General features: G+C 48.8%; 1 protein-coding gene across 1 annotated transcript in view; it reads right to left on the minus strand.

The window, feature by feature from the left end:
- Window positions 1-24,282, minus strand: part of FAM135B (family with sequence similarity 135 member B) — a gene marked incomplete at its 5' end in the record, with an annotated part of 108,315 nt that extends 84,033 nt beyond the window's left edge. The window contains 2 exons of the mRNA XM_081116418.1: window positions 331-410; window positions 24,206-24,282. Coding sequence (XP_080972544.1) covers window positions 331-410; window positions 24,206-24,282 — 157 coding nt within the window. The remainder of the gene's footprint in view (window positions 1-330; window positions 411-24,205) is intronic.
- Between the last annotated feature and the right edge of the window lie 1,658 nt (window positions 24,283-25,940).

Genomic DNA, 25,940 nt, shown 5'->3' on the forward strand with positions numbered 1-25,940 from the left:
CTGTACCTGGCTGAGCATCAAGTTCTCGGTGACAAGCTTCCTCTCACCAACTGCTAGATGCTTCCTCCTCTCCTCCCGGACTTGCCCACGGCCAGCTTCATCCCCCAGGCCAGGCGCCCTGGGAGAGTGTCCCTTCGGCCGGGTTCCCCGTGCAGCAATGTGCACACGCGGCCACACCAGCTGGGGGTCTCTGTTTCCAAAACGCACTCACCAGCCTTCAGCAGTGATTCGCCCCGTGTCTCCATGTGCCTTATAGTGCTGAGCCCTGCACACAGTGATCCTCGGAGGCCTACCAGTGGGCACAGGACCCACCACCATCCTCCCGCTCACCTGTCTGCCCAACGACGGAGGCGCTCAGTCTGTGGGGGATCCTTGAGGACACCTTCAAGGTCACTCGGATCTGGTAATACCTAAGAAAAGAGCAGAAGGTCACACTGCTTAATGTTGGCTTCTTCTAAAAATACCTAGGCTTAAACCCAAAGGTCGTAGGGAACCATGGGCGTTTCTAGACAGCATGCATGACCACCGGGCGTCAAAGAGGCTCGTCTACCAGCATTAACAGTGGGAGAGGGACGGGGCGGCCAACCTGGAGACAGGAAGCTGAGTTCACTCGTGATCAGAGGAGCACATACAAGGTTGGTGGTGATGGGTGCGGGAAAATGAAACGGACGGGCCACATGCACAGACCATGACGGACTGTGGTTTTTTCTTTAATCAGAAAAGCCCATCATTCTGTGTGGAGCTGTCAGGCACCATGGGAAACACACAGAAACTGAGTTGCTATCTTGTTGCCACACGGACAAACACTTCTTTTAGAAGCCCAGAGGCGGAGTTGCTAATTCTGGGTTATTGCCAAACACTGTGCCCCACTTTCAGTCTGGCATGCCCGTCCCCAAATCCACCCTCTCACGGCACCATGTGGGGGCCCATGTTATCAGGAAGCCCCCAGGCCAGCCCTCTCGTGTGCAGGTCCAGAAGCACCTTCTGAAGCTCCGTGCCGTGTGATTGATGACCTGTTTCCTGGCACACACTTGGGAAGATTTCTGGCAACATAGTGTCCCCCCCCTCACTGATTATGAAACAAGCTGTGAATAAAACAGAGTGAGAGAGGGAGAAATGGGCCAGGGACACAGCAGCCTCCCACGGCTCACTGAGCCCGTGGCGGGGCCGTCCCCCGTAGCCTTCACTGCACTGTGAATACACTCGTGGGATGTTTCTGTTTACATCTCATGGCTATGAGCACGTGGCGAACTGAGGACACGCAGAGCCAAGAGCACTGGCACCGGGTTCTTGTAGCTTGGGTCACATCCTCGGAGAGCTGTGTGACTTTGAGCACATCACACACCTTCTCTGAACTTGGTTTTGTATCTGTAATATGAACATTTTTTTAAAAGGGGACAGTCATAACTTCTGCTCCAGGAAAGATTGTGTAGACACACTGTTTCTTATTCTGCCCACTAAGTACAACTAAAAACTTTAGGCAGAATATATGAAACAAACAAAAAAAGCTTCTTCAAGATGGAAAAGGGAGCAGACAGGCTGGGGACTTCCGGTCCGAGGTGGGACAGTGACGGTGACCGTGAGCTCCTGCATGTTCTCATTGCCTCAGGTCTTCCAGGGAGCAGCCAGCCGCCCAGAAATGCTAACAGCTGCAGACAAGAAAAACTCCCCAACGAAAGCCTGCGTTCTCTAGATAAAGGATGGGGAAAGGGGCAGCCTCGCAAGACAGAAACTGCTGAAAGAACAGCAGTTCATCGCCTCCACTCCCACCATCGAAGGCCAAGTGAGATGCCCACTGTGGCCAAGCTTCCCCCCCGGCAAGCAAAGGTCTCTCCAAGGAAACTGCTCGCTACTCATGGGTGTTGGTGAGAATCCCACCTGCCCTGGGTTAAGTGGAGAGCGTGTGGGCAGCTGGGTCCTCTACCCCACCCAGCAAGAACAAGAGAACAGGAATGCCCAAGTGGTTTTCCACAAGGGCTCAAAGGCAACCCAGTGAAGGAAAGGCAGCCTTTTCAACAAATGGTCCTGAAAGAACTGGGCACCCTGGCAAAACCCAAACCAAACACTCCACCTAAAGCTCACACCTTGGACAAAAATTAGCTCAAACAGGATCATAGACTCAAATGCAGAAGGTAGAACTATAAAACTTTTGGGGGGAAAATAGAAGAAATCTTTGAAACCTAGAGCTAAGCAAAGAGTTCTTAAACTTGTCACTAAAACATGATGCAGAAATTTAAAAATTGATCAATTCAACGTCACCAGAATTAAAAACTTTTCTTCTGCAAAATGTTCTATTAATAGTATGAAAAGACAAACCACAGAGTGAGAGAAAATGTTTGCAAGTCACATGTGATGGATCCTCTTGATTTACATATTTATAAACATATTTACATATTTGTGAATCTTCCTGCTTGCTTTGATCAGGTATGAGTTTCAGTGCGACTGGCCATGTTAATGAATCAAATATATATACACATGTGCACACATATACACACACACACACACATATGCACATACACACACACACATATAATGTAGAAACACATCTAAAACAAAATTGACAAAAATGTTATGGCCAGAGGCTCCCAGGAACCTAACCCTTTACCTAGGAGCAATGGCTCATTACACAGAGACAGTTAAAACCATCAAGAAATCCCCAAGGGAAGCAGGTAACCAACAGCTTTGAACAGCATCATCTGTGTGAGGGAGACTGAGGCAGGGTGGGAGGTTCCCGCCCTGTCTGCGGGAGGCAGCTGCTCCTCAGCAGTGGCTGATCCCACTGTGCAGAAATGTTGGCTGTGTGGCCCGGCCGGGGCGGCTCAGCGGTTGAGCGTCGACCTAGGATCCAGGTGATCGGGGTTCGATTCCTGGTCAGGGCACATGCCCGGGTTGCGGGCTCCATGCCCAGTCGGGGGCATGCAGGAGGCAGCCGATCCATGACTCTCATCATTGATGTTTCTAACTCCCTCTCTCCCTCTCCCTTCCTTGCTCTGAAATCAATAAAGATATATTAAAAAAAACAAAAGAAAGAAAAAAAGAAATGTTGGCTGTGTATTGCTAGATGTTTCCCTGGATAGAATGTGTATTTTAATAAAGCAACTTTAAAATTTTAATTGCTGGTTCCTAAATCAATGGCCGTGACAACAACAGTAAGGGTCATCCTGAAAGCAACGAGCAGCAGCAACCGCGGCCGCGGCGGGACGAGAAAGCAACAGGCGGACAGAAGGAAAGACGCGCGGGCCCGGCTCCTGGGGCCAACACTGGCCAAGCTCTGATTTCTACAGATGCAAAATGACGCTTTCAGTATTTCTTTAATAAAAGACTGATGCATGTCAACAACTTCATCATTATAGACAGGAATCCCACCACCACCAAACCCCACTATCACCACCAGCAGCAACTGTGCCGTTCCAGGGGCTTCTCTGAACAGAAAGTGGGCGGGTCATGGCCAGAAGCTCTGCACCACTTTTCTATCAGTCTGGGCTTGGAGCAGTTACACTGATGCTCAAGATTTATGAAGCGCTGCTGCGCCGGGACCTATTAGGAACTTTCACGTATGCAATGTTTGGTCTTCGGAAATTCTGTGAAAGAAACCATCTCAAGTGCCAACCGAATAAAACACTGGGCCGTTGTTGATATTGAATTACTTATCCACAGTAGTGAGGCCAGCCAAGGGCCACCGGGACTCTAACTCCAGAGGTGAACTTTGTTTCTACACCTTGTTACACATATCAAACCCCTCTTATAACCAGTTCCAAAGCTCTGTCTGAATTCTTATTCCTGAAAAACACTGGATGCTACTGGATCTTTCTTCAAGGAGCTGTTCATACTTTAGAACTTCAGATGCCTTGACAGAAATATGTTGAAAGAAATAAGTTTCAATTACCTTTATGCATTTGAGCTCTGTCCGATTAAATAGAATGCTTAAACTTCTTTAGTAATTCTCTCTTGTTGGACATGAACTTTCTGCCAGGTCATAAATCCGTCAACCACGTCATGCATGACACACATGGTATTATTTAACTCTTTCAGGAAATCACTGATGCATTTACCATAACTGTCTTCTTAAAGATGAGAAAACTAACCTCTAGGGATGAAGAATTTGTAAATATTCAGTACATATTCAGTAAGTAACATAAGCAAATCTCCAAGAATGACCTCATGATTTCATTTACAATCATCCTTTCAGCCATCTTAGAGCCACCTCCTTCCAGCTGGGGCCATTCAGAAATATATTATGAAGAAAGAAGCATTTAGCTCAAGTCCTTGGAGAGTGAGCCAGTGGAGGAGGAGGTGAGGGGATGAGTTCCACTCAGAGAACGAACGCTAAGGCCAGGGTGGGAAACTTCAGATTTGTGCTGCAAATTGTGAGTGATCTAGATTTGCACAGGACTCCCTTGGGGAAATAATACTTTTTAAAAGTCATCCTTTATTGACTTCCTGTAAGAGCAGCAGTGAACTGTGCCTTTATGTGGTTGCCAAAACAATGCCCCATCCAAAGACATTTATGTGTGAATCTTCAGGATGTGTAAAAAAGAATGAACGTTGCAGATGGCATTCAAGTTGCTAATCAGCTGGCCTTGAAGTCAGGAGAGTATTCTGGGTGACCTGGGTGTGCCCCATGTAACCACAAGGTCCTTCTAAGTGGAAGGAGAAGGCAGAGAGGAAGGGTGCCGGCATAAGGCAATCAGAGAGGGAGCCGGCTAATGTGGCTTTGAAGCGGGAAGGGGCCGCCAGCCATGGAGGGCGGGCTGCCTATAGGAGCTGGAACAGATAAGAAGACAGATTCTTCCCTAAAGCCTGCACAGAAGAAGGAGCCCTGGCAACACTGACTTTAGCCTGGTGAGGCTCCTTTCAGGCTTCTGACTTCTGACCTTCGGAGTTATTAGGTAATACATTTATGTTGTTTGATTACACCAGTAATAGTGTATATAGGCTTTCAGATTTCCTCCTCATGACAAACCTGAGACAGGAGTGATTATCCCCATGTTAACAATCTGCAAACTGTGACTCAGAGAGTTAGGCAATGTGACTAAAACCGAGCTCTTGTTTAGGGAGGCAGAACCCGGTGCTTTAAACTTTATAGCTCTCCCCAACTCCCCCAGCACACCTGCACCACCAAAAGCTCACTCCCTCATTCTGATCACTAATATACTGCCCTGTGTTTTTTCAAAGGGCAGGGGAAAGGGGGATACCTGCAATTATGTCAACATTAAACATTTTTAATAAAAAACACCACTGTGAGAGTGTGAATGCTGCCTCTTATTTCTTTTGTATTCCTTCAGGACGAGTAAAAAAAGAGCTCTTACCACCGTACTAAGGAGAGAACAGGAAAAAAATCTAACAAATATTTGCTCTCCGTTGATTATAGAAATCTCCGTCATTCCCGCTGCCGGAGGGGACAGGCCATGCCCTGTTCTTCTCTGTATTTCCAGCGACCAACACAGTGCTGGCACATTTTGGCACGGAACCAACCAGTGCCAGAGGGATGAATGAGTGAATGAGTGAATGATCCACTAACAGATTCCTTCAACAGACCGCAGGTTATGCAATCCAACCCCACACGACAACTGTGAGTCACTCAGAACCCACAGACAATTTTTATAAACCAACAATGCTAGAAATAATGTTCTATAATGGGAACACAGAGCTCTGGGACATTTCATCATAACCACTTTCACATCAAGTGCGCTATAAAACAAGCGGCCCAACCCGGGGACATCTGACATGACCTAAACTACGAATCACTGGGTTTGTGAAAAGGTAAAAACGGAGGCTGAAGTCAGAGCGCTGGGGGCCAACGCCAAGTGGGCAAACTTAACAACTTCCCTTCTCTGAGCCCCTTTCTTCAGGGGTGATGACACCTTTGCCAGCCTCACAGAACTGTCATGACAGGTGGACAGGTGGACAGGACAGTGCATGGCAGCCCCCCTATTTCATTAGAGATAAAATATCATTATTATTACCTAAGGCGTGTGTGAAACAGGCATCCTCCCCATCCAGGGTCCCAATCTTTCCTCCAGCCTCGCAGATGGGAGAAGCTGGGACAGGGTGAGGGTCTGGGTGGATGGCGTGGGAGATGCCTGCGGCACGTCGGACTTGACAATACGAAAGGGCAGACACAACACGCGACGCTATGACATGGGTGTGCGCCCCGGTGGGGAAGAATTCTCTTTCTTTGAGTCTCCTGAGGCAACATAGTGTAGTGGTGAAGGGTGTGGACTCTGAGACTCTGCCATGTGACCCTGCTTGACTAAGGACCAACCTGATCCTGGGGTGAAACTCTAGTCTAGTAGGGAAGCTGGGGATGTCCTGCCAGTAGGAGAGGTCTTGGTATTCAAAGAAATCAGAAGAATCAGAAAATGACCAATATATTTTTACTGTACACTCATAGACAGATTCATCTGTTCTGACATTATCCACCCACCATGACAAGACTAAAAACATTTTGTTAAATTGTATTTGCCTCTATAGAAGGTATTTTTTCAAGAGAAGGCCGCACCTTCTTGAAATTCTTTAGTTTTATAAAACTTGTTTGGATATTTTGATGTGGTCAGGACATGATGACAATAATCATTCAGGTTCCACGATGTTCACGGGAGGACCCTCCTCCCTTTACCGCTGTCCTCTGTTCATCTAGCGCAGCTGGTGTGGCTCACACTCCGAACTGTTCGCTCAAAAGCCATAATCCCCTCCTCCTTCCTTACAAAGGACAAAGATTTTGTCAAGTAATGTGCCCACCCAGAAATGCTCGTCTCCCCCTCCCGCACCCGGCAGAACCGAGAGTTAGCGCATCGGAACCGTGCCAACCGCGAGCAGAGCCGTTGCCCTGCGAGCGGTGCTTCCCCGCCAGGCAGGAGTGTGGAGCGTACACACGTTTTTCTTCTGCTGGTTCATGCCCTTTGACTTCAAGTTGGTAGCTTGAACTTGGCCATGGTGGGAGGATTCACATCATGAAAATCAACGAATGCTACAATTCTTTTCCTGAGCCAGTTTTACACGTCTCAGTCCTCTCCCCTCATGGCCACCATTACCCCATTCTTTTAACCACAAGAATATGAAAACTGAACAGAGGAGACACGTGGGCGCTTTGGAATCATTCTAAGAAAGTCACTGTTGGGTGGGACTCAGAGGGTCGAGCCTTCAGGAATATATATTTTATTTCTCAGAGGCACTCATTACTAAAGCTACACTAATTAGGCTGCTGGGGTCATTCTCCTGCGACTTGGAGGGAGAACGGCTTTACAAGATGCGTGCCCTTTTCACGCAGACGTGGAAGTCTGAGCAGAATGTCCACGACTCTTCTCCATCCCCCCTCTTTCAAAACCCCAGACACAACTAGAGCGGCAGGCGCAAAGGAAAAACGGTGCTTTGTGTGACAACTGAAGACTCCTGAAATTCTCCAGCTTTGGCTCCTTCACTTGCCAGTGGGGACCAGGTACTTTCTGGAGGTGATATGAGTAGAAATGAACGTGTTTCAGTAAGTGATGGGTGTTGTTATCACTGCTGTTATTCTTACATATCGACCCCAAGTTGTTGATAGACACAGGTACTGATTCATATGAACAGCTTCTTAAGGACTCGAACCAGCAACCAAGGGGCCTCATTGGAGATGCTCTATGCAAAAATCAAGGTTGCTGAGCTGCTGGGACTCCATGAAGAGCTCCCTCCTTGCATCTGGCTCTGCTGCGTTTTGTTCACACTGCCTGGACCTGTCATTCCTGCCGAGCGAGTCAACCCAGATGGGCTTTCTAACACGCAGGAGCGGCCCTGTGTCCATGCTGCTCCCAGGAAAGCTGCTGACGCTGGCCTCTTTGTCACCCAGAAAAGTGCCATTTGCAGGTGAAATGAAGGGTCCTTCTTGAGAGCCAGAATGGAACCTACAACAGGTGGCAGCTTGGGCCCCTTCTGATTTGGGGGGGATCTGATTTTCCTTGCTTACGTGTTGCCTGATTAAATGAGGCTGAGTGGAAGCGGCTTTCAAGCTTCTCGCACAGCTTGAAATGACACAGGTAATTTAGAACCTCAGACCAGAAAATCCGCTGTGCAGCATCACCGTGGAATGGGGTCTCTGCAGACAAACATTTCTAATTGGCAAGACTGGACCCAGCCACCAGTTCCAGTAGTCAGAGGCTGGGGACAGGCTGGGGAAGCAAACATGACTCACAGGTCTTTCATGCAGAGGGGACAAAGGCACGGCGTGAGCACGGGAGGGAGCCCAGAGCTGTGACTTCGCCCCAGACAGGCAGGTGTTAATTACTGGATCTGCCGCTTACAGGTGGTCTGTGGCTCCAGCAGCTATTTTGCCTCTCTGAGTATTGATTTTCTCATCTTAAAAATCAGTCGTCGTGATGGCAATTGGCTGTGGCACATGGGAGCCCTGGCACAGCCCACGAGATGCTGTAAGCATCACGTCGGGTAAGGCCATCCCTGGGCTTTTTCTCATCCATATGTTGCTAACGGGAAGTTGACGAAAAGGGAGAGGAAGATCCCAAAGGCCAACAAGATAGTTGGCTCAGTCCCTGCTGGACACAAGACTGCTACTTCAGACTCATGTCCAATCCACCGGAACAATATGTTTGGAAACAAGAATTAATTCTTGGATATGTATTGATATTAAGTGAGAAGAAAAGACCTTCTACCAATAGATGGATAAGTTATCTGACCATTACTTTCAGATAGTTCATCATTAACTATAACAACCACAACATCGGGGTAAGAATAAAGTCACCAGTTTTTACAGGCCGATTGGGTCAGGCCCACACGAGGAGTTCTACATGCAGTGTCACATGCTACCGGCAGAATATTCCTGAAAGATGGTCCTTGTCTCCTGCTCTACTCCCACGAGGCACCCGAAGCTCCAAAACAGAAGTATCTCGCTCACAGACAGGGCTCATGAGAAGAATCGGGACAGAAGCTCATGGCTATGAAACTAGAGAGATACCAAGGTAGTGTCCACGTCGGGGTCAGCTCACACCCCCAGCCCGCAGCGAGCATGCCCGCGGAACAGTGGAGACTCGCCTGACAGCATGGGGGCCCAGACACAGAAGCGGGGCCAGCGGCAGGAATGGAAAGGCCACCGCAAGCTCTCTGTCGGCTTCGTTCATGTTCTCGCTGCTTCCTTAGAGTCAACTGTGAATCGACTGACCTTGGGTACAAGGCACCAAGCCTGGGGCCGAGGGCACAGAGGTGAGGGGTTAAACAGCTCCCGCCCTCGAGGAGCTTACAGTCTGGCAGAGAAGGAGAGAGCCAAGTTCACAAATAATCAGAATCCCAAGGAGGCCCTCAGGATTCCCCACAAGATGAAACAAAGGGCAAGGTCAGCTCAGAGTGCGAAGATGTTACCTTAAGCAGGAGGCAGGGGTACAATCAAGGCAGAAGTGAATTAAAACTGGTCCCTGCTCTGGCCTGTGTGCTCAGTGGTTAGAGCATCGGTCCACACACTGAAGGGTTCTGGGTTTGATTCCCAGTCAGGGGCATGAACTTGGGTTGCAGATGGGCGCATTAGGGTGTCAACCAATCAATGTGTCTCTCACATCAATGTTTCTCTCCCCCCCACTTCGCCTTCTGCTCTCTCTAAAAATCAATGGAAAAATATCTTTAGGTGAGAATTATCAAAATAACAATAACAAAAGACTGGTCCCTAAAGATAGTAGAATGTACATGAGAGACTCCACCTGTCAAGAAACAGGGGTGAGAACCAAGAGTTCAAGGCCAGTGAAGACAGTGGCTGATAGAAGAAAGCAACATTTCTGATGTCGCCCTCTTTCAGCAGAGCCCTATTTTAATGCGGGTCTCAGGGGAACGAGGCCGGGACTGTGTTCAGTGGATCTATGCTCCCTAGCGAATCCCAATGTGCTTCTCCGGGATCAGAGTGCAGGCTCTGACCCAGAGCGCAGCAGAGACCCCGCTAGACAGGCGCTCGGTCATGGGAGCCTGTGCACGCTGGATATTGCTCTGCGCGCGTTCACCTGCCTCACTGAGGGCTTGGCCCGCTTTCCAGGCCTAAATCAGTGCTGAGGAAACATGCCATCTTGGCTCACCCCAGAAGAATGGGTAGGTCTGGCCATGCTCAGGAAGACGGAACAGCATTTAAGGCAATAGAACAGTTTGAGAAAATGCAGAGGAGAGTGAGAGCATGTATGGGGACAGAGGGGACCTGAGTTTGGCTAGAATCTGCTATTGTATAAACAGATGGCCTGAGCTACCCTCCACCAGAGGATGTAAGTGGCTAAAGGCATCAACTATGAAATGGACCGAATTTGGGTTAAATCTCAGATTCATCACCCCTAGCTATGAGACCTTAGGAAAGTTACTTAACCTCTCTGAGCTACCATTTCCTCCTTTGTAACATGCAGATTAACAGTTAGACCGAACTCACAGTGTTGAGTGAGGGTCACATAAAGAAAGTTTAACAGAGCACAAAATAAGTGTCCAATAATCATCAGCTGGATTAGTATAATTATTACCATTATTATTCTAATAAAGAAAGTCTTCGTGGAAGGCGTTGTGCTACACTGGGAGGGTATGATCTTCGGAGTCAAACCTGGTTGGATCCCAGCTCTGTCACCTGCCAAGTGAGTGACATTAGGAAAAGCACTTCTGGTGCAGTTTGGGGCAATGTCAATCTGGCAGACAGCATCCCACCTCTCTGGGCCTCAGTTTATTCATTTATCAAAGAGAGATAACAGCACCCATGTGGTAGGTCTGTTGTGAGGAATAAATGGGACAGTACAGCAACGGCGCCTGCATATTATATGTACTCAGAAAATACAAGACGCTTCAAGCATCATTTTGGATGACGCCACCTTCTACCCTGCCTCCTTTCTAAAAATAACACCACCTAGAATGAGCCATATTTCATGCATGGGCTATGATGACAGGTGACATAGGCCGCTGAACCCTGCATAAAACAACAGCAGCAACACGTAGATGGATGACTGATATGCAGACAGAGATACATAGATAGATGATAGATAAGCGTACTTGTCAACTGTCCTCTCAGAGGAAGAATCCCTGACCAATTTCCAGCCCCTTCCGTCAGAGTGAATCTCTTTTGAAAGACACTGTCACCACCATGGTTAATGCCCCTCCTTGGCTCTCTTTCTCCTAATTGCCTTCTGGTATGAAAACTACCAGGAGCTTGAAGCCATTCCAGAGATTTCAAGGCATTCTCTCATCTATATAAAATTTCCATCCCCTCATCAATCAGATTTTCATTTCCCCAGAACTGTTCGGACAGAACAGCACAGAAGTCCCTCTACTCCGTTTCACTGCGAGACGTGCTCGGCCATTACAGTGAGGGGGCCCTTAAACCCAGGCATCATTATAGGAGGCAAGTGTGGTTGCAGGGCTGCCCTGGGTCAGACAGGCTTGGGGACTCAGTGGGGCCCTCGCAGGTGGGCTGTGAGGCTCAAAGGAGGCCGTGACCTGAGGAACTCAGACCCCTGCCTGGCAGAGCTGCGGGCCTGCGGCCACAGCTGTCAACATTGACGCAAACACTAATATCAGAGCTGGGTCAGCAGGTGCAACAGACAGATGACACGGTCTAGATGCTAAGTGACTTGAACAGGAGGAAGCAAGGGGAAGGTTCCCAAATGTTTAACGGGGGATGCAGAGGCTGCTTCGTAAAGCTTATGGGAAGGAACCCAGGGAAGAAGCTTGAATGTGAGCATGTCCATCACGTAGCACGCAGCCTGCTCTGTGACAGATAGCCTGCTTGGCCTCTCCAGGCTCTCTCTCTCTTTCTCTTTCCCTCCCTCTCTCTCTCACACACACACAGACACACACACATAGAGGCACGCACATACTTCTCTGTCTATAAAGCCAGGTCATCTGCTCTTGTTTCTGCAGCCAGACACTCGCTGCTCATTTTTACTACCAGTTGCTTTTTCTTACATTTCTCCCTCAACCTGTAATCACGGTGCCATGAGTTCAAAGCCTGGGCTGCTGGTCGATGTGATTTGGGGCAATGTCAGTCTCTGGTGGGTGGCACCCCACCACTTCCCTGTGTCCTCAGTGTCCTTGAGGACTGGGCAAAGCCAACTCCCAGCCAACATTTGCAATGGCCGAGCCTGGGAAGCCCCAACTTCTCTGAATCACAGGTCCACCGCAGGAGCAAGAGAACACTCAGGACATGAGCAGTCTCACCCACATGCTCCTGTTCACGGGCACTGCCCTTCACAAATAAGATCAGAACTAGGAGCCACCAAGGATTGACTCCTGCCACACAGCACTGCTCAGTCCAGGGGACAGCTTTGCTCTAGGCTTCAGGGAAGCCCCTAAGTATGGTGATCTTCATCTTATTAATGAAGGAAATTGGCCCACAGAGGCTCAGCGCCTTTCCCAAGCCTCTGCCACAGTTAATGACCGGAGCTGGGATTCAGCAGCTCTGTCCACCCCCAAAGCCCACACTCTGGTCACCTCCCAGCCCACTGTTCCCAAGCAGAACTTATATTCTGAGAGCTCCGAGGTTCAGGTCACTGGTCACCCTGAGAGGGAGCTGTCAGCCACTCTCAATACATCCGTCATTTTATTCCCATGTTCTTGGCACACAGTAGGTGCCAGAAAAAGTTTTCTGACTTAAAGCAGAGTCTCAAAACCATGAAGTGCCAAGTAATGAATGACGTCCACCTTCAATCTCTAATGCATTATTTGGAAACAGAAATTGACGTCGCCTCCACTGGTGTGCCTGTTGTCACCTGACTCGGGCGTACGAGGGATTGACTGAGGGTCTTCAGGGCATTTGAATCAATAATGTACAAACCCAAATAGCTCATTTTATTACTTAAGTTTACAAGGAAGAAAATAGCTCTACAATCTTCAGGATGACAGAAAAGAGTTTTATTTCTTTTTAAAAGCAAGTCTAAAAGTAGGCGTTATCTCAGGTTACAGATGAGAAAAAAGGCTCAGAGAGGTTGACTGGCTCCCCCAAGGTTACAGAGCAAAGAAACAGTGGAGCTGCGATTTAGAACCCAAGCCTGTGGGCCTCTGAGCCACATAGCCCTGTGCTACAGGAAGGTCTTCCAAAACTGAGCTCGTCCCCATCACATCACATCAAAGGAGCCTGGAAAGAAAAATATCTGCCCTTGAGGGGCTCTGTGAAGGGTCCATGGTCCCATTCCAGGTCGGCCTCACTCCCAAACTAATGCTCCTCCTGGGCAGCCATGCCGCTCTCTTTCCAAGACCCACACCCTGGGCCCCTCCCCAAACAGCTCACAACCTCACTGGGGAGTCAAGAATTCAGGAAGTCCGGACACAGGTCCCTTTGTCACATGACTTGACAAGGGCGTTAGTCCACAATGAGCTTGAGAAAAACATGCTCAACTCAAACTTCTTGGCTGCATTGCCCAGTCCTGGTGCCAGAGGGAGGCTGGGCACCTTTGCTCCCCCTGCTCCAGTCTGGGCTCTTACTTCCCCTCGATGTGTCAAATCTGACACCTGGTAGTGTGTGACAAACCTGAACACGCTCAGCCCGGCAAATTAAGCCTCAACTATGGTCCTACAAGACATAAATTAGAGGACTCAGGACCATTTGGCTTCTGTGTTGTGAGGGGACCAGGCATGGGCAAGGCTGGCATCAGGGGGATCAGACAGGGAAGATCATTGTGCAATTCCAGATGGGACATGGTGCGGGCTTAAACCAGGGTATTAGCAATCAGAGTGAGAAATGTCATATGCTGGATATCTTTTGAAGGTAGAGCTGGTAGGATTTCCAGCTGACACGGATATGAGGTGTGAGACAGGAGTTAAGAATCACCCTAAGATGTTGACCACAACAACCAGATGGAGTTGCCATGAACGGAGCTGGGCGCTGGTGGAGAGGTTTGGGAGGGGGGCAGATAGATGCTGAATGCAGACACACTGCGCTGAAGGACGCCTTTAGATGACAAGGTGACCGTGTATAGTCGGACGCCTCCCAGGCAAGTCCGAAGTTTGGAAGAGCAGCTGAGCTGATGACACCAGTTGGAAAGCTGGGGGCACGTAGATGGCATTTAAACCATGGAACTAGGTGACCTAGGAAGTGAGTGTAGATAGATAAACATTGCCAGTTTTATTGGTTAAAGCCTGAAATATTGAATGGGATGCATTTTAATAAAAGGCAGGGTTACTTTGCCTTAAATATCAAGAGCCATGCCCAGTCTTCCACTGCGGTGTATTCCTCGTCTCAGGAGGGCCCCGGGGTCCTCCTGGGGCCCAGGTTCCCCTCCCAGGTCTCATCACCCTTCCCTCTCCCTCCCTGTCTCTGAACACTTGAGACTAAAGGTTGGCCTCGGCTGGGGTAGCCCGAGGCAGGGGGAACCCACCGCGTGTCCGTGCCTGCGCCAGCCCTCACTGTTCAATCTGTGTTCTCAGCGCCTGCACGAAAGTGATGAGGCCTTCCCGGCTACAAACAACGTGCACGAGGACTCTGTCCTCACTGCTTCTAAGGGTCCTGTAGCTCACTAAGCCACGAAGGCAGAAACCAGTGATGGGACTGAGCTTTACACGGGCCTCAGACACGACTGCTCCACAGGACTTGAACTGCAATGGGAAACGTCTCTGTCACGCTGCTCACAAATTCTCCAGCATCACTACCCGGTTCAGGTGGGTCGCCTCGCCAAACTCAAATATGTGCCTGCGACCATCTGACAATCTCCTCGCTTCAGCCAAATGATCTTCTAATCCAAATCTGCTCCCCCCTTCAAGCCCCCACCCCGGTGCGCCAGCCCAGGGGAAGTTCAGACTCCTCGCTCCCTGCCCCAGGAGCCTGCTCTGTCTCCCTCCCGTTCCGGCAGCAGCAGCTCTGACAGTGGATCAGAAGGTGACTGGCCATGTTTTTTTGCCTAGTAATCCCCCTCTTCAGGTAGCCTGTCCTGACGACTCAGGTGAGGGGAGGGCCTCCCTGCTGTCCCTCAGCACCTGTCCGCGCCCGGGTCTCCTTCCTGACATCACTTTCTTGGCTCATCTCTGTCGCCCGTGGTATGCGGAGAACAGCCTGAGTTGGTGGCTCTGTCTTCTCACTATTCTGCCCAGGATCCTAGGACAGAGCCGACGAGAGCGAGCTCACCGTCTCCGGGATGCGTGCATTAGCGAGTCTATTAATAAGTGAATGAAGCGACAGATGGCCGTCTGTTTCACAGGGGCGGAGTGTACGGGACTCCAGGAAAGGGACAGCGCACGTTGTCCCCAGGGGAGGAAGATGTTAGAGGAGCTTTAGTGGGTGAGTAAAGGGGGACACTGGCTCATCTCGGGGGTTCTATTTAGAGAAAGAACTTGTCAAAGAGGTGTGAACGCAGGGTGGCAAAAGGTTACAGTTGTGAGTACGCAAAGCAGTTTATTCTTGTATTATTACTTACTAATTTTTGCATTATTTCCCATATGAACAACTGTAAACCTACTCTTGCCCCACCCTGTATATTTGGTTGAGAAAGTGCCTCCAGGTTGGCTGGGAGGGTTCAGTTCTTAACACATCACCACCCTTCACTCAGGAAGAGACCCAGGTGCCGGGGGGCCAAGAACCGGTCTGGAAGGGTTTTCCCTGGAGTGGTGCTCCGTAGTGGTGTCGTCGGTGGAAGTGCACAGTGTTTAAGGAGGGAGGACAGGCATCCCAACATCTGAAACCCTCCTCTTCCCCAAGGGAAACAAAACCCGCCTGATGGGGTACAGGGAGAGCCTGTGGACTCCACGTCCAGGTGCCCCCAAAAGAACTCCCATCTGGCCACTCCAAGAACATGCAAACCTGAGCCAGACGCTGAGCCCTGTGGGCCTCTGCTTCCTTGAGGGTTCAGGGGTAATTCTATGTTCCTTGCAGAATTATAAGAGGTTATTTATAATAATACAGATTCTTAGAATTTGTTTTCTCCAGTGAAACTCTGGTTGACTCTAATGGGTTGAAACAGACAATTTAAGAGCTGGTTTCATCAAGGGAAACTAAAAAGATTTTTCTCGTCTGGCCGGGTGTGGCTCGGTGGTTGAGCGTCGACCTAGGATCCAGGTGATCAGGGTTCGATTCCCGGTCAGGGCACATGCCCGGGTTGTGGGCTAGGCAGCTGATCAATGACTCTCATCATTGATGTTTCTATCTCTCTCTCCCTCTCCTTTCCTCTCTCTGAAATCAATAAAAATATATTTTTTTAAAAAAAATTTTCTCGAAGAAAGTGCAGAATTTCAGCCATGTGGGGAACATAAGGGCTGGTGGAAGCAAAGCCCTGCCCACCCGAGGAGGAGCAGAGGGCCAGCCTGCCGGAGGGGCTGCCCTCGCCCAGACGCGCCCAGATGCCCCAGCAGCGGCTGCAGGTACCTGCGCGCCGTGTCCGGGACCTGCGGGGACCCGCAGGCCACGCGCGGGCTCCATGGGAGACGCTCAGAGTTTCACGGTTCACAAAAGCTCCTCTCACTCAAAAGATGGGGCCCTACCGCCTGAGGCCATGAAGAGTCTTGTCAGGAGCCGCTCCTCTTAGCCGTCCCGTGGGGAGGCCCGGGCCGGGCAGGGGTGCGGCAGAGGGGCAGGCGAGGCTTTAGATCGAAGGTAATTCCCCGCTCCCCTGGCCATAGGAAAAGTGCTCCGTCCAACAGTATTAATCTCCGTCAGAACTATGAGGAGTTAGAGGCAAGACAAGCAGCTCAATTTAGTCATTTTCAGGGTGTTTTGTTTATGCTATTATGGGAGAAATGTTTCCTCATTAATCAAGAAAAAAATGTCATGACAACTTCTAAATAATGAAATGCATGTTAATGTGTTTTTAAAAAATGAAACAAGTAATACGTCTAGTAATAGAGCACTGGTTAAATTATGACACCCTATAATGGAATTCTTCATAGCTATTTAACATATTATAAAGAATATACAGGGTTATGGAAAATGTTCAGAACATGGAAAGAAAAAAATAGAGAGCAAACTGGTATATTACATTTTTGCAATGGAAAACACATGTGCATAAGAAATAATGTTTGTCCAGTGAAAGAGAGAGAAAGAGAGAGAAGGTTCTGACACAAAAGTATTATATGTACTGTGGAAATAAGGAAAATTTATAAACAGGCACATGTGTGCAATTGAAATTTTAAAATGAGGAGATTTGATAAAGTACTTTTGAATTGCTCTTGAGCAATATTTGGCAACAGATGGAAACAAAACAAGAGCAGTGAAGGACTCACCCTCTTCCATCTTCTACTCTGACTCAAGAGCCATTCAAAGAACCTTCTAGAAAAGAAACATCTGCAGTTAGTGTATCTCTATCTCACTAGTGTCTCTAAAGCAGTTACTTCTTTGGAAATGTATCGTGGATGTGCAAGTTGCTAAGAGAATAGATCTTAAATGCTTGCACCACACCGACGGGGCCCCAGTGGTAACTGTGCGGCCGTGATAACTAACCGTGGTGTAACCTCTCACAACGCGTGCGTCTATCACGCCATCGCATCGTACACCTTCAGCTCGCACAATGTCACATGCGAATTGTATCTCAATAAAGCTAGAACACAAAACACACAAAAACAACGCAGAACTTCCCCCACCTCCGAGGCCAGTGAGAAAGAGCATGGAGTCCAGCAGGCTTTCCAGTGGCAAGGAGGCCCCCCGGGTGTTAGCAGCTGTGAGTATAAGGCACCTGCTCAAATCTAAGGAGACACAGCCTTGGTGGTGGTCAGAGGGTAGGCAGGCTATGGGGGCTGCGACCGTCTGGCCAGCAGTGCAGCCCCCAGACCCACTGAGCCAGGGGCTTGACAAATGTGACTCGTGCCTTCTTATAAGGGCCTGCAGGACAGGTGAAGAAACTGAGATGGGAGAAGGTCAGTAACTTGCCCACAGCACCCGGCCAGTAACAGGAGAAACGGAATTAGAGCCAAGATCTGTCTCTTGGGACAGGGGACAGGCCTGTGTCTGCGCGTCCCACCGCCCTCATGGCCGCACGTCGGCCCTTTTGCTCTCCTCAAGAGGCCTGAGCGAGGACCATGTGGCGGGCAGACCTGAAGGGAGCACGCGACCGAGGCCTTTGCTCTGCTTTGATGCCCCCGGGAGCTCACCACAGGCACTTGCATCTCTGCAGGGCACATTCAGCCCCTGCCAGGCTCTTTCCCCTACAGACCTGCTGAGCTTGTCCTCAGCCAGGGGTTAAGAGGATCAAAGGCTTAACGCAGCAGCGGGCTCGGAAAGTCACATTCAAACGTAAAGAAAGAAAAGAATGGGTCAGGGTCATTGTTATCAAGACTATGGATTCGCTAGAAAATAATCCAGGATGCCCACCTCTATAAGCACTCTCCATAGAAACAATGATGATAGTGCCCTTTAATGGGGAGGGAAAGATCACCTTTTTATGAAAATAATAATTACAGAATTTGAGAGAAAGAACGCCTCTTAGAAATTACTGAGCCAACCTCTACCCTTGTGCTGAATGGAAATGCAGGTGGTGACTGTCCTAAGTCAGGCTGATTTCAACAGAAACAAAGAGAACTATTTGGAAACTCATGGGACTGACTTGGTGAATTAGATCCATGGCTTCGGGTGTGAAAGTCGTGCCCACTGACCATTCATGGGGGTTTGATTGAGGGGGGCAGGACACTGTCTTTGCAAAGGGGTCCCTGTCAGGGCCTTGGCACTGCTGGCCTTGTAGGTCACCTCCATGCAAAGCTGAACCTTCAGTGTGGCTCCTGGCTGTCTCCAATTCCTGCTCCCTTTCAAAAGTGGGGATGGGTGGAAAGGATCTAAGCATATTTAATTTAAAAAGTGGGGGGAAAAAGGAGTGTTTCTGACAGAACCAGGCTTAATCAATTAATTGATCTCTGTTGAGCCGAAATAATTGTATTTCTGAGTCTATTAAGGTCCATCAGAGCCGGTTAGCTAATTTCACAGGGAGCTGCTGTCCCCAGATGTTAGCCCATGATGGGGAACATCAAGGCATAAACACGACGGCATTTTCTTCCAGGAATCACTTGACGTACAACTCAACTGTTTTCCCCTGGTAGAGAAAAGGTGGTTGAGTTTGTTCAAAGAGGATTTCAATCCTCACATTTCTATGAGCATTTGGCCTTTCCTATTAGATCTGAGCACACTGATTATAGGGCCTTCTGCACGCGTATTCTGTGGACAAGACCGAATTTATCCTTAACATCACCTGACACCTCTGAGCAGTCTTCTGAGTGATGCTGTAGAGACAGGAGATGAATTGGAACCTTAGATGAAAAACTTCACTCAGAAAGGAAAATCAGTTTGATCTAGAGCCTCCTCTGAATTAAGATTGAAAATGAAATTTAAATTCATTTTCAAGGACAAATCTTAGTTCCCTTTGAGCTAACAATGTTAGAAATGAAGGCACATTGTCATAAATAGGTATAAATGGTTATGAACAGAGATGATTTACAAACCTCCACATAATGGGCTTTATCATTAGCTATAACTTATGCATTTCCTTGTGAGAAAATTATTGTAAATGGGATAAGATCCTCCCTCTGCTTTCTGACTCCAGAAGCCATGCCGGAAAGCCAGCCCGGTGTCTGCGGTGCTGAGCAGAGAGAAGGCATGTGCAGAAGGAGTTAAGACCCACTTTCCCTGGAGAAGAGGAGCTGTCACAATCCCACTGGGAAAGGGCAGGTCTGGTCACTGACTTGGCCATAATCACAGGTCTAACAAAGCCAGGCTGGGGTGATGCTCCAGTCCTCAGCTCCGTCCACTCCCATCCGTATACTTTGCCTCTCTTTGGTCTGCCAGGTGGGCTCTGTTTCCTGGTATCACTGAGACATTCTGCTCTGTCCCTGTTTCCTAGGTCCTCTGTCTGGCCAACTCCCACCCATCAAGTGACAAGTGACAGCTCTCATGTTGTCTCCTCCCAGGACACCTTTTCTGACTCTGCCCACAGATTAGGTTCCCCCCATTCTGTTTCTCTTCATAGTATCCCAAACTCATCCTTGTTACAGAGCGCATTGCACTCCACGGTTCTTTTCTATGGAGGTATCTGTCCTTTATTAGCTGGCAAAGACTTTAAGGGCAGCTTGTCTTCTGTCAACGTGGTTATAAAGCCGAACATAATATATTGGTGTTGATAGTAATGGAGGCATGACTGGATGACAGAATCAACATAGAAGATACGCTTTAGAAAGAGAGAAAGGAGGGACTCATAAAAACTGGACTGAATAGAGTAAGTAAATATCGATATACAGGAATGGTGTGGAGAGGAGTTTATATTGCAGCTGGACTCTGCACAGAGTATGCTTTTTACAGTAGCTATTAAGAGAAGGAGGGACAAGAATGGTCTGAGCACAGACAATAAGGTGGAAGAAGTTGAAGGGCTAACCACTCAGGCTTTGAGGACTGGGCTGAGGAGTGAAAGCAGCAGTGACAATTTAGATAGCATCTACTACACATCAGGCCCCGTGCCAGCTGTTCTGTATCCATTAATTAATGTAATTAATGTCCTAACCCCATGAGGGAGACTTTGTCATCACCATTTTACAGGTGATAAAATGGTGGCTCCCAATGTTTTAAAGATATGTCCTCACATTCTCAGAGTTTGTAAGTGGCAGGCCCTGACCTCCGAGTCAGGTCTGAGCCCCCTGCCAGGCTCCCCAGTGCCTCCCTGCCCTGCCTGTTGTCAGGATGAGCTGGCTGCCAGGCACAGGGGTGACAGTTCATGATGCTTGTTGACAGAGAAGAGATGCTTTGCCTCTAGGAATCTGCCTCAGTCAACACAGACCTTGGGTAAATGCAGGTGGACTGTTTGTTCAAAGCGAACATCAACGAGAGGTAGCATGCAATCTGGGACTAAAGAGACCATCCACAAATGTAAATGTGCCAGAAGCAAGGAACTCAGATCAGGCAAATTCCTGGGCAAAATTCTGGGTTCTGTTTCCACATGGTTCAGACACATTATCTCACAACAAATCAAGCGGAAGCATCTGCTGGCCAGACTAGGTAACAACGAGCTGGGTCACCTGGGTGGAGGTACAAGGAGGCGAGTCTCATCAGCTGGAGCAACCAGCAGGCATCTGGACAACCACAGTCACGCTCAGCCTGAGGAAGGGTACTCTCTTTATTTTACAACCTTTGACTCTAACTTCTACCACCCAAGGACCCTATGGGGCACATGTTTAATCATATATCTTCATGACCCCAAAATGGGCCAGCTTGCCCAGACCCACCTTCCTCTGTTCAATGCCATCAGCAGATCACCCATTTTCTTTCCCTCAGACCCCCCCTCAACCGCTAGTCTTGGACTGCAGCCTTCACTCCCCACGGAGCGCTTACTGGGCAAAGTAATTACCTTTCATCGTAAGCATAGCTCCTGAGGGACTCAGAGCAGAAAAATCCTTAGCACTTAGGCATCAGGGATCATGCCATCCAAAACTCCCCTGGCAGATGCAGACTCCTGGCTGGCACCGTGCCCAGCCTGTCCACAGCTCCCTGTCCTAGGACCCAGGGGCCTGGAGTCTACTAACCTCACGGTCTTATTGTAGACAGGGGCCTACAGATCCTAGAACTCACTCCTTCCCCCAGAGAGGGAACTGCCTTCATCCAAAGGATGTCCTGGCCTGTTTAAGGACACAGGTGCTATGAATCCCACCCTCAGGCATGTTTGATCATAAGAGTATACCCTCATCCACATTAAAATAATGTCCCTAAATGTCCACACTCCTTGACATCATGAAATGTTGGCACTGAGAGCTACAAGACACTTATGAGAATCCTCCTTGTTCTGCTGATGGACCAGCGGTCACCAACGGTTAATAATTTGCACGTCCCCAATAAACACTTTTGGGCATGCAACCCCAATATATGTATATTTATTTGTAAATCATGTGCACACACCATTCTATTCATATACAATATGCACTAGAAACATGAGACAAGGTCTTTGAAAAGATAAAAAATGAAATAATTCATATTTTTAAATTTAACTATTTTATGTTTTAATGAAATGCACAACCTTTTTGTTCATGTATATCTATGAGAGATTCAAAGTTTTGGCTTTAATTTAGCTTAATTCAATATTAGATTTTAGCGGAGAGCCTGGCTAAGTCAGATGCCTCCCTACACCACATAGATCTAAAAAGAACATCACTGTAGTCTTGTGAATAAGTCATGACTCTCATACTTTTCTTTCAGCCTCCTTTACCCGCTGCACAGGCGTCTCTCGGGTTCCAGATGAGCCAGGTGGAATGTCTTGCAGGTGACGATCTCATACCACCCTGGCCAATACCTGGAGGCCCAGGTTAGGATGAGTGGGTTATGAACAATTATGGTTAAACCCATCTATCAATCTTTAAAAATAAGTTCAAGTGTCTCAGTCTGCCTATTTTTGGATCTGAGGAACTTGTCCCACATCTCAGCGTGTGCCATCAGCGACTTGGACAAGGGCGTGTAAGCGGGGCTCTGCCACTCCCGGTGTTGGCTGTCCTTTCATCAGTAACAGAAGCTTCGATTCAGGATGATCTCCTTACAGTATGTGTTTTTAAGCCAATTGCTTGGCATTGTTAAAACGAGAAAACAGTTGATAGATGGACATAACTGCACTATATTGCAATCTGAGGGTGATTCCGTCAACTTATTTGAGCAGTGGGCCACCTGCTCTGATTTTGACGCCTGAGTTACTGAGTGGAACTCCTGACTGTGAACCATATGGACATGACAAGGCCTCCAGGGTCAGTCTGGATTATAATTATTAATGAAGCTTGTTTTCTCTGTTATTTTGGGTTAAAACATTGGCGTGAATTGAAAGTTTAATATTTTCTTCCCACATTCTGATGGATATGCTGTGCACCCCCAGGGAGAGAGCGGCCCCCTTCAAAGACCAATCTTACGTAACGTATGGGAGGCTGGGAGCGCAGATTTCCGAACCAGCTCTCCGAAACCCTAAGTGGCAGATTGTAAAATCATGTGCTGATTCTCTCTTCCATCAAGAGGTGGTGTCCGTTTCCTGCCCTGAGTCCAGCCTGTTTAGTACTTGCTTCGGCCCGTAGAAGGCAGTGGAAACGACTCCACGCAGGCTGTGAGGCCAGACTACAGGAGGCCTCGCCCGTTTCCGCGGCTGCTCTCAGGACCCCGCTGCAGGTAAAGAGCCAGCTGGCAGCTGGAGGACGGCAGGCCGCAGAGGGGAGAACCCCGGCCTCTCAGCAGAGAGCCCCCGACCCCATGCCGCCCAGCGGGCATCACCCACCCCATCCAGCTGGGCAGACGCGCCGGGCTGAGCCCAGCTCGAACTGCCTACACTCAGAATCATGAGCTCAACCCAAAGGTGCTGCTTTCAGCCTCTGAGGTTTAGAGTCATTTGTTACGCAGCAAAAACCAACCAACAGGCACGTGTTGTTCAGCTCTGTTCATATGCGCGCATCACACATCGGTTTCTGAGAACTGGGTTCCCTGGTCTGAGCGTGGGGGCGGGTGGAGTCGCGTGAGGACGAGACTGGCCTGCACTTAGACGCTGTGCTGTCTGCAGCCCAACCGCGCCGCTGCTGTTGCTTGCAAGGGCCCTGAGGGCTAAGTCCAGCATGAGGACCTACTGACCTCCGCGTGGAAAACGCCACATTCAGACGATGCCCTCAGAAACTGGCCGCAACTCTATTCAGTTAGGAATTTCAGGACGACGCTGGAATTCTCTGCGTCTGAGGGAGCCAGGCACAGGTTCTATGATGTGAGCTTTGGAAAGATGCCCCGACGAGCACTGAGCATACAAACACCTTTTTATCTGAACTGCACAAGCTTCACCTCCAGTGAACTCGCTTTCCTTTAACAGGGACTGACCGGTCTAGTAGAGAGACCAACAGCAAAGAGAGAAGGCAGAAGAAGTGCAGGGGGAGGGGAGAAATTAGCATTTTCTACTCTCTCAATATATGGTTTACTTTTATTTTTATCCTCTCTGGAGGATAATTGTTCCCATTGTTTTTCAGAGAAGGAGAGAGAGAGGGAGAAACACCGATTGGTTGCCTCCTGCACACACCCCAACTGGGGCTGGGGATCAAGCCTGCAACTGAGGTGCGTGCCCTTGACCGGGATCGAACCCGAGACCCTTCAGTCTGCAGGCCAACGCTCTAACCACTGACCCAAACTGGCCAGGGCATGGTTTACTTTTAAATGCACTAAAGGCTTGGATTTTCCACTTGGCAGGAAAAATAATGACAATCCTTTATTCATTCATCTTAAATGTCCTATAACCTGTCCTCACTCCCTCCACCGCCTCCACCCCTGCCAGGAGCAAGACAGACTCATACACACACAAGCCACAGACAGACACGTACTCACCCCCTGTGAAAGAGGTCCACATTGTGAAACTTATGGAGCTCTACAGAAAACTCAACTGTTCCTTGTACTTCAGACATGATCTTTTCGGTTCATTACCTGAAAAACAAGACAGAAATGAACAGCTTGAGATCACATCAGCCAAACACAGAGAGCCTGAGCTTCCAGAGCAGGAAACCAAGCGGCGCTAGCCTAGGGGTGAGAGCCTGGCGGATGGGACCATGGTGGGTCCCCTGGACGCCATCACCCGGCACTCCTTTTATAGGGAAAGGCAGAAAGGTGAAACGACTTGCTTACTGCCACACAGCTCGCACCTGGGAGGACCAGGGTTCCGACCCAGGTATCCTAATTGTAAAACGGGGCGCCTCTGGGGCCTCTCCCTCTCTGCCAGTACCGCGGAGGCCACGGCATCCTAGCTATGAGCACCTGCTCCATGGCCAGCGGAGCAAACGGAGCCCTTCCACTGTCTCCCTGTGTGACCCTCAGCAAGTCACTTACTTTCTCCCATTCTCAGCTCCTAATGTAACATGAAGACTGCAAACAGCACATAACTCTAACAGGTGATGTGAATACTAAATAAATTTGCTGCATAGAGCACTTTGCACGGCTCCTGACATGCAGTAAATACTCAATAAGTGGTATATACCATTAATAGTGATTAATAATTGAGAATACATTTTATCACTGTTAGTATAAACACAGTCTAAGAGCTCAGGGCCGGGAGAGGCAGGCACAAGTGTGTGGGTCTCCCTAAGCAGATGCTGAACCTGACTCAACCGGGTGCTAATTTTCCACTCCTGGAGGCCACAGGGCCACTAACAACAGGGCTGCTGGGAAAGAAGGGAGGGAACAAAATTAAAGTGGCCCAAGTCTGGGATGAGAAACAAACCGAGAGGAAGACTCAAGACTAAATGCCCAAGGATATGAAATCATCTAGATACCGGGGATTCAGAGGAAGGCAAAGAAATGGACTTTTATTGAGCACCTATGTGTGTGGGGAAAATGCCTGGGCAATAGGGTGGCACTGGGAACAGAAGTGATCGCCTGGCAAGTGGGCAACCACTCACCAGCAGTGGCAGTTATTGTGTTTATTTCTGCCTCCCACAGTGCCGGCAGGGATTCAGAAGGCCCCTCCTGGGTTCCAGATCCAAAGCATTAGGCCTCCACCCTTATTTTGGAGTTTCTGGGGTTCCAAAGGCCTGGACTCCATGTCTATGAATATTGAGGAATTATTTGTACTTTTCTTTGCAATATTTCTAAAATGTTTAATCAGTTATTTACATTTTCTAAAGTGTTTTAGAACATTTTCAATTGTCTCAGGAAATTTGTTAAAAATCTTAAGAACAATTTTGGGGAAATTCCACAATCCCAGTCCTTCGTTAGATACTGCTCCGCAGCCAATCCTCTTACAAACATGTTTTCCTTTAAAATGTAGATTTTCTTTTACAACATCAGTCTTCAAAGTATGTGGCCTTAGAAAGGTGAAATGGAAAGAAGTGCGTTGGCCTTCGTACGCATCCATGTTACTTTAGGAAAAGGGTGTGCAGATTCCACATGCTCAAGGGGTTACAGATCAAAGAGTGACAGCAGGGTGGGTGGGGAGGTGCAGGAAAGGACCTTCTCAAGCTACAGAGCAGAAGAGCGAGGACGGGGCAGGCCACAGAGCATCACTAGCAAGTCCACCTGGCCCAGGGCACCAGCCGCCAGCATGCACTGCCTGCCCCAGGTCTGGGGGAAG

Source organism: Miniopterus schreibersii (genome assembly GCF_964146895.1).
Source record: "Miniopterus schreibersii genome assembly, chromosome: 17".
Taxonomy (NCBI): domain Eukaryota; kingdom Metazoa; phylum Chordata; class Mammalia; order Chiroptera; family Miniopteridae; genus Miniopterus; species Miniopterus schreibersii.